This window comes from Opisthorchis viverrini (assembly GCF_000715545.1).
Source record: "Opisthorchis viverrini unplaced genomic scaffold opera_v5_649, whole genome shotgun sequence".
Lineage (NCBI taxonomy): Eukaryota > Metazoa > Platyhelminthes > Trematoda > Opisthorchiida > Opisthorchiidae > Opisthorchis > Opisthorchis viverrini.
The window spans coordinates 8,961-18,884 of record NW_008752295.1 but is presented as its reverse complement, the minus strand read 5'-3'; the positions used below and the strand labels follow the sequence as shown (position 1 = coordinate 18,884).

General features: G+C 45.5%; 1 protein-coding gene across 1 annotated transcript; it reads right to left on the bottom strand.

The window, feature by feature from the left end:
- Positions 1 to 702: 702 nt before the first annotated feature.
- On the bottom strand, positions 703 to 1,006 carry T265_15593 (hypothetical protein; the record flags this gene model as incomplete). Its single annotated transcript, XM_009178698.1, has 3 exons — positions 703 to 831; positions 872 to 899; positions 945 to 1,006. Coding segments are annotated over 3 exons (219 nt in total), but the record flags the coding sequence as incomplete, so codon positions are not given.
- Positions 1,007 to 9,924: the final 8,918 nt, after the last annotated feature.

Sequence of the window (9,924 nt, the reverse complement as noted above, 5' to 3'; positions counted from 1 at the left end):
TGGGATTCAACACTAAACTGATCATGAGCTCAAATAAGCGTGAAAGAGACTTGTTACGGTGGCTGGGCGAATCCGCATTACAGCACAGTGTCAACCCACTGAATATGTGAGTACCGACACCGATTTACTTGCGGTTGTTTCTCCCGATTGCGAATAGGATCAGGGATCAATAAAAACAAATAGCACAGCTGGGCGATTCATGTCAGACGGCGTAACGATCGATGTGCGTCCGTGCGTGTGTGTGAGTGAATGGGAGGAAACTGACTGGTTGGTGTATCCACGCCTGACACGTCAAGCGTATGACGTAGTCGGAGCAAGCATTCAACGCGCAGTCAAAACAGTGACCGAGGGACTTGTGAACGATTGTCACACAAATTCCACAAGGGCCTGTAGCTGCATACTCAAAATGCTTCCTAGGACATAATTCCTCCACGAATTCAGAGAAAATCAACTGTTCGTAATGTTCCAATACTCACGTCACCATGATAGAGAAGAACAGAAACGAGTTTCGTCCAGACATTGTATTAACAGCTCAACAAATACCGTTTAGACTGAATGCGTTCAGAGCATTTCGATTCGGGTCAGAGGTCCGCATCGGTCGGTCATCACTGCTAGCTGTTCAAAGATCTCTCGAGTTCGTCTAGGTCTGTTTGGAGAAGAGGAGGGAAATCAATGATTGGTCTGTTAGGCCTGTCACTTACACTCCATAAACGCCACCCTAGCTGCCCCAGCAACTGCTCTGTACTGCTCCAAGTCCGATTTCCTTGTGATGAATGGCTGGAAATCCGGGTGCATCGCAAGTACTTTCTCACGCACTTCCCTCATGAATGCCTGTTGGGGAGTAGAAGGAAGTGAGCTGCAATCAACTTACGCTACCGTCATCTGGCGATGTCACTGATCTAAAACGAAACACAAGTCAAGGCGCGGGCACAGAGTCAACCTACGTCTGCGAGTTGGTTGCACTGGTGGCCAGTGCAATGACAACGAGAGACACGAACCAACGCATTGTGTAGATTTCACCATCACCTCATGTCTTCATGTATTTATAACCACCCACCTTATTCTCTGAGCCGGTTTTTCCGTGGCCGGTTACCAGCCAAACAGATCAGACTCATGAACACCGAGTTCATCTAATGAAGAAATGACGAGTTCACCTTACAATCTATCGATCCAGTTTATGGATTTTCTCCATGATCAACGAACAATCTTGAATCACATGCGAAATATTCGGCGGCAGTGAGTTTGACTTGGACTGCTCCAAACCTGGAATCTTTCACGTTGTTGTGTGCAGAATACACAAAATAGGGGGTATATTGTCGGCGATCAGTATTGATGTCCCTCGGATATCCCAGATATGACGACGAGACGGCAGCTGTTCGAACTGTGTTGTTCAAGATTGATATGACGAATTGGGGGACTCGAGATATCTTAGATGACGGAGCATATTTACGGGATAGATTGGCTGTGATTCAAAACCACCCCTGGTATCTCGACTGCTCATATCCAGGCTTGGGCAACCTAGCGGAATCTTAGCCCGCGTGTTGCTTTGGATGACGTTGACGCTGGTCAAGAAAAGTGCTATGCCTGAAAGATTATTGCACCATCATTTTTTGTTGGAGCCATGTAAGGCACCTGATGGTGTAGAAATTCAGACGGGCTGAGGTCTATCTTCAACATTCAGCAACATACATTCGGTTCGACCAATCGTCAAAAGGATCATGGAGCCCACGAGTGTTGACTTCCTCACTGATGAAGACAACCGGCAAATGAATGATGTTAACGCTCATCAATAGTTAGAACCCATCAGGAAATCAGAGTGATCCCACCCTGTCCAACAATTGGCTTTTCGGTACACGCTGTCAATCACAAGGTCATGAGGACACAGCAACACAGCGAAAGTGCTGTTGAGTAATGCTCAAATCGGCAATTATCATAGGGCCAATTTGAACCCCACTCGACTATTCGAAGTTTGCATCTACTTTAATGTAAACTGTGTTCATCAGCATGCATGAATGATACTTTTCAGCTTGCTTCCGAAGAAAATAGTCATCTGATCGTGCAATCCATGTGGAGTTCGTACACCCCAGTTGAACTGTTCGCGATCAATCGATGCAACTTGGTCTCCGTACAGAATCGACCATGTGACTGACAGAATAATGGGTTCAGATATCACGAGACCAAATCGTACCATGCGGATATTTATGGGGTGCAAGAAATGCACAAACAACCGAGCCGTCCTAACTGTTTTGGAGTAGTTGGGAAAAAATCGGTGGGGTTTTTGTTTTTTCCGGAATTCTCAAGCCCTCATTGTGCATACATGAGAGGAATTCGGGAGAATGCGCTGTTTGTAATCTATGAACTGCGCAATTTCATGCGGTCTGCGGTGCGTCATCTCCCATCTCATGACACCATCAGGAAGTGGGCGATAGGGATGCGTCAAAAGCGCGCTCCGCTCGGTTGATCTGCATCTTGTGTTGGGTCAACTTATAGGATCGTCACTTGACGTCATTCTAATCGTATGGATCGCTGAGGCAGTCACGCGGGAAACATGAATTACAGAGAACGCCTGACCGGCACACTCAGGAACGTCACGTTCACGGCCTCTTCCCTTATGCATGACGGCTATATTATCGGTGAGACTGATGAGTGTGAAGACATAGGTTCCCCTTTGCCTAGGGGCTCCTTTTCTAGCACCCCATCTTCACTAAGTTGGAAGATTACGTAAGTCGTTCTGCCACTACGTCAAAGCAAATTTGTCGACAGCTTTTCCTTGAACAGCTCGAAAGAACTGAAATTCTTATTTGAACAAAAGGTGAACAAATCCGTGATGGCCACGATGACACGCGGGTATACGCCAGAGGTCAGAGGGACAGTTTTCGAAGGTTGGTCTTTGTCATCTCCTATTACCACTTCACTTTCTCCCCGTCTCATTCGACAGTCCTGGACGCGTTGCTGGAGACGGCGAACGGGAATACCAATCAAAACAACAATCTGACTAGAAGACAATAAAGGTCACTATGTATCATCCATCCATCCATTCTTCCCACGAATTTCTAGATCCCGCTCTCGTTGTCGAACAGATGTCTACAAGTGTATTCCTTGTTTTATGATTTGGCCGTTTGTTGAATTCGATTCGGTTTTGTTGTTGCTACCCATTTCCTACTTGCTTCGCTCCTTTGTCACTTCGAGCTTGAACTTTGTGTACTGGTGGCCCCCAAGATTAGAAAGCTTAGTTTTTACACCCGAAGGTCCTTTCCTTCATCAGTCTCTGGCTATGAGAGTATTCAGAAGGGTCAACAAATTGAACTTAGGGAGTTTGGGGAATTGCGTTTTCAAAATTCCTTGTGCTCGTTCATCACCGCCCATACTTGAGAGACTGCAGTTGGCGTCATCTGACGGTGTCTCCGACCTGTAGAGAGAAAGACCTATTCCAAACCGGAAAAGGGGTAGTAAACAAACAGACAACTGATGTATTTCTGTGCATTTGTTTGCGTTCCTTAAATGGCATCTCCGATTTATCAGGCTTGAACAGGTATCTAGTTATCAAGAAGACAGTTTGGACTGATCTATGGTTTACTTGTCGAGTTCAAACTGTCGGTGTTTGCAATCTCCTTCTTTCAGTTTATCGATCTAGCTAATGCCTCTTGTTCGAGCACGTGACTTGATTATTCATCAGACCCTCCGGGCTTCAGTGCGTAATAATTGATTGAATCTGAAGTCGACCTTGCCAGATCTTAAGCCGATATTTTTAGCTCACAGAATTTTGCCGAAAAATCCAAGGAAATCAAAGATAATGAATTCTCCAAACAGCACTACTCCTTAGGGTCGCTAGTTTGATTACATACTGGGGGCTACTTTATACCTCGGGAAGGGACCGGAATTCAATAAAATCCATTTTGGCTTTCTCTCCAAAGTGGATTTCCACTAGTCGAGTAAATAGTTATTTGTCGTACTCAGAAATGCGTGAAACTTCTAAAAACTGTGTTCTTTGTACGGCATCTCTAAGAGCAGCTAGAACCGATCTTGTGTGCAAAATTGCTTGTGAGCGAAAAACAGTGTGAAATCCTTGTACTCAGAAATGCGTGAAACTTCTAAAAATTGTGTTCTTTCTACGGCATCTCCAAGAGCAGCTAAAACCGATCTTGTGTACAACATTGCTTGCGAGCGAAAAACAGTGTGAAATCCTGCACGACAACCCCACAGAAGCCACATGAAATCCTCACGACTTGGGTAGGCGGTTATGGGAAGCTGTTCGGAGGCCAACCGTCTCTAATAACCGAACATCACCTCATTTGGACGGATTTGTCATGTGCAGGACACGGACCGAACGAAGGCATGCCCATATTGGTCAGAATCCCAGCCAATCTGGATCGAGCATCTTTGACTCGACGCTTCTCGCCCCGTCACGGAGATCCTGGCACGACCTTGTGGAACTCCCTGTGATTACCTCATAAATACATCGTAATAACTTTCCTTTGTCTGTGTGGAGCTACCGTGCCTTTTGATATACCATAATGAGCGGAGCAAGAAGCACAGAGTTGCACTACAGAACCCCAGGCGAATAGCAGTTATTACAAAGAATTCCTTACCAGAATGAAAGGAAAGTGAAGGTTCGGTATCTTCGGCTGATAAATGACTAACAAACATAAACCGGGCAAAATTATGAAAGCCGGGAAACATCACTTCTCAGAGCTCCCCATCCTGCCAGAAGAAGTTGATTTGAACTGTATAGCTCATCTATCCCAACATGCAGCAAGGACCTATAGGCATACAGCCTCAGAATTGCTGAAGGCCACAAATCGGTTAGATAATCGGGGATTGGACGGGTTGTTCGCGGAGCTCCCCAAGCTGGGGGGTCCATAAAGCAGGAGACAGTTCTCAGCCTGTTATGCACAAATCTGGGGACAGAAAATACCCCGCAAGATTTCAAGGGTGTAACGATAATTTCTTTTTGTACATAGGGGGAGAGAAACGACAGAAGACGGTAGAGCGGGAAAGATTGTGGCTCCTATCCTGCCCAACCGGGTAACCACTGGCTTTCTGGAGGAAAAGGCTCCTGGGGAACAGTGTGAACATCTGAACAGAACACGATGCTTGTCTTTTGACAGCTGGCGACTTACTTTACTCCCCTCGGAGCTCATTGGATAGGTGCAATCCTTCAGCTTCCTTCAAAATTATGTCATAATCGAACACCAGGTTGTCCGTAGCAGGTGATGATCATATCCTCAATCCACCAAGGCTGTTATTGGACTGGAACTTCCTAAGGCAACAGTCGGTGACTTGAGTTTGCTTGCCATTGTGGGCTCTCTGCGTGGTACATGGCGTTGGATGTACATTTTTGCCATTTAATCTCACACCAGACCCAGTATGACGAACACTTTGTGCCTGATGTGCGAGTCTTGACTGTGCTAGCGCCTACCGCGCCTTGAAGAGCATTCAAAATTGTACGTCCTTTCTTCGGTTGTTGGTCTTTAGACGCGTTAACCATACCAAAAATTTTTACATCTCATCTGGCTGGAACTTTTGGTGGCATGAAATCGAATGAGACGTTTCTCTCTTTTATCTCATATTCTCCTGTTACCCTTTCGCATTCATTGCTTGCATTCACTTTTTATGTTTGTGACCATGCTCTCCAAAAAATAAATCACAATAGAGCCTCAACCAAACTTATGACTAAAAATCCAACCCATGGCATTCTTCGGATGAATGAACAGAACAAGGACCACGTCGGGACAGAGTCTAGTACCACTAGGAGCTTTTGACAGTACTTGCAGGATCAAGTTAGTTTTTCCACTGGGAACGCGAAGCCAAAGGTTGGGTTTACAGAAGGCGTCGGTAACCGACAAGTACCTATTGTGCGTGGTTGCTCGGCTGAGTGCAAGAACAACTCACCAGGTATAGTAAAATACCCCTTTGGGACTACTAGGGAGATAATCAAAGTGACACCGACAAAAACCTTGTAAATTTACCCAAAGAAGCATTGCAAACACACTACTCACGACAGACAATTCACATGGTTCCGTGCCGTTAGGTTTTGATCTTTTAAACTCCCGCTGGTTCTATGAGACAGGCGTGGTTACCGCTGCCCATGCGTCAGATCTCCTCTTGTTCACAGTTGTCTAAGAGTCTTGCCCATAACACACTGAGCTCCCGGGAAACTAACTGTGATGTTTCAGAGGGCTTGGTAAACAATCGGTATTTTTTAACTGGGCAACGTTTCGCTTTTGATAAAAAAGCTTCATGAGGCCAATTTAGCAGGTCATCAAATTGGCCAGATTACAAGACAGACGGGGAACCAATCAGTAAGTCAGTCCTCTTCAGATTATCACGTTCGATCACTGTTGAGAGTCAATTAACGGCTATTATCGGCTAGTGTGTTTGTCGAAATCTTGCGTTGGTGGATTCGGGGAGTTCCAAATTAATTCTGATCGGGTTTGGTTCGTTAATCTTCCACTTCAGGGTGCTTCAGTTGATGATTCACCTCGGTTGCCACTAGTAGATTTTCCTTGGTCTTTATGGGGTTGTGAATCCTCTGACAATTTAGTTTGAGGGAGGGTGAGGTCAAGTGGAATTCAGATGATGACTACTCTTTATTCTGATGACCGCACACCAACACGTGTCAGTTCGACTGATCCAAAACCGTTCTGCACACGCTTGCCAGTTCCACGCCTTCTATTCTGGTAACACTGGGATGCTTGGCGATTCCTACCACCTCGGCTATCAGTCTCTGTGACGTGGACCATAAACCCAGCCTCAAAACCTCAATATTTTCTAAACCTATTTTGTGTCCCGTGTCCAATGCGTGTTACGCAATCGCCAAGTCTTTCAGAAACACTCGATATCCATCTGCGTTTCTCGGTGGCGTGTTTATTTTCTACTATGCTCTCCGATTCTGATGTGAAGTTCCTTGACCGTCTGTCCTACACAGACCTTAGTGCAGTCGTTACACTTAATTTTGTAGACACAGTCCCTAGTTCTGTTTGCCGGGAGGTGATCATTCAATTGCATCAGTGCAGAGCTCTGGAAAGCTACTCTCATGTTGGCCGTGTTTAGGATTCTTCGAATGACCTCCGATGTCCCTGGTTTATATGGAATTACAGCAGTCCCAATCCATTCCCTGTTTGGTTTCGATACCGGTACCAACACCCTTCGCAAGTGACGCCTAATCAATGTGGCTGGATATCCACTACCCCGAAGTTTGTTCCTTACCTCAATTTGGGCCACTGTTCGATCAGCTTCTTCTGTACACAGGGCCCCTACACCCCTAAACATTGATGAGGCAATGCTGGCGAATACTCATTTCGGATGGGCAGACGAGTAGTTCAAAACTGCCCCACTGTCAGTTGGCTTCTCATACACTGTGACCCTTAGATTTCCGCCGATCTAATGTGTCACGAAGTCTAAAAATGCCAGTGTAACCAACCTTGACTCCATCTCCATACTAAATTTGATGTGTGGACTCATTTCATTCACACAGTTGTAAAACTCACTGAACTTTCCTCGTTTCATCACGACGAAAGTGTCACAGAACATCTTCGTTGGGTAAGGGAATCTGACTAAAACCCTCTTTTCAAATTTTTCCATAAACATATTTGCTGAAACCGGGGATGTTAGAGATCCCATTGTTAGACCTTGTTCTTGAGTCGAAAACGAAGTGGGTAAGATTCAGGCATGCTTTCATGCCTTCCACTATTCCATCCACCGTGAGCTGTGTCCTTTCTGAAAGGGTGGTGTCTGTTAGTAGCAGTCGCTTAGCCATTTCAATGGGGTCCCCTTTTGGCACACTGGAGTATGACGAGTTGACATCGAAACTTACAAGCATGTCATCTGGTTCAACGGTGACTCCCGCTACTCTCTTGGCAACACTCATAAGCCCAAGAAGACCAACAAAATCTGCTTGTGTTGAGACATCATTTGAATCACCTTGAAGGGTAGGATTAAGGACACAAACCCGATCGGAACCTTGTGACCAGTTCCCTACGATATCTCGAATATCATGCCAACTGAAACATGAGGCGGCAGAACATTCAGTTAAAGAACCTCATGAAAAAAACGAGAGATTCACTCGAGTCTCCTGCGAAAACCAACTTGATCTTCAGATGAGTGTATTTACCGATCGGAACTAGTTCGAAAGTCCCTCAACCCAAAGACGCAAGATTTTGAAGACCACATTCACCAAATAGTGTATTCGTGGATGCTACTGGTTCATAAAATCTGAGAGCAGACTTTCACAACAAAAGAGCACTGTGGGCAGAAAGCAGCAAAAATAAGACTCAAATCGAGGTTAAAAAACGATGGAATCATAAAACAAGTAATAAGACTATAGATATCTGTTCAACAGCGGGTTTTTGAGTTGTCCTCATTTGAGACAGGACCTAGAAATTTGTGGGAAAGATGAACTCCCAATGGATGATACATGCTAACGCTCATTGACCTGTGGTCAGGCTGACGTTGTTAGTAGTGTTCCCGTTCATCGTCTCCAGCAACGCATCCAGGACTATCGAGTGAGGCGAGGAGAAAGAGTGAAGGTAACAGAAGACGAGAAAGACCAACCTCCAAAAACTGCCTGCTTCACCGCCGGATCTGGCATCGTCATGGCCACTCTGGAGGTATTTATCTTCTGTTCAAGTAAAATTTTCAGTTCAGACAGCCTTCCATCAAGCTGCTCAAGGAAACTCTGTTGGAAGAAATTATCTTGGATCTAGTAGAACAACGTACTTGATCCTCCTCACTTAGTGCAGATGCAGTGCTGGAAGATGAGTTACGGGCTAAGTGGGACCTACGTCTGCGTGTCCTTCAAACTCGGCGACAATGTTGATGTCATGCAAATCAGAAAAAAGCCAAGCATCGTAAAGTCTGAGAATGTGTGCTGGCAAGGCGTCTTCCATAGTTTTATGCTCCCCGGATGACTGCTACGGTAGTTCGTGATCTACACGACCAGACTAACGTCATGTGACAATCCTATCAGTTGATCCCACATGACTGCCTCAGTAATTCGTGATCCATACGATTAGAATGACGTCAAGTGACGAACCTATGAGCTGATCCCACACAGGATGCAGATCAACCGAACGGAGCGCGCTTTTGACGCATTACTGTCGCGCGCTTCCTGATGGTGTCACGAGATGGGAGATGACGCACCGCAGACCGCATGAAATTGCGCAGTTCAGAGATTACAAACAGTAACAGCGCCTTCTCCCGAATTCCTCTCATATATGCACAATGAGGGCTTGAGAATTCCGAAAAAACAAAACCCCATCGATTTTTCTACAGCCGGTCCAAAACAGTTAGAGCTGCTCGGTTGTTTGTGCATTTCTTGCACCCCATAAATATCCGCATGGCACGATTTGGTCTCGTGATATCTGAACCCATTATTCTGTCAGTCACATGGTCGATTCTGTACGGAGACCAAGTTGCATCGATTGATCGCGAACAGTTCAACTGGGGTGTACGAACTCCACATGGATTGCACGATCAGATGACTATTTTCTTCGGAAGCAAGCTGAAAAGTATCATTCATGCATGCTGATGAACACAATTTACATTAAAGTAGATGCAAACTTCGAATAGTCGAGTGGGGTTCAAATTGGCCCTATGATAATTGCCGATTTGAGCATTACTCAACAGCACTTTTGCTGTGTTGCTGTGTCCTCATGACCTTGTGATTGACAGCGTGTATCGCAAAGCCAGGGTAGGATCGCTCTGATTTTCCCCTAGTGGTGAGCGTTAACATCATTCATTTGCCGGTTGTCTTCATCAGTGAGGAAGTCAACACTCGTGGGCTCCATGATCCTTTTGACGATTGGTCGAACCGAATGTATGTTGCTGAATGTTGAAGATAGCCCTCAGCCCGTCTGAATTTCTACACCATCAGGTGCCTTACATGGCTCCAACAAAAAATGATGGTGCAATAATCTTTCAGGC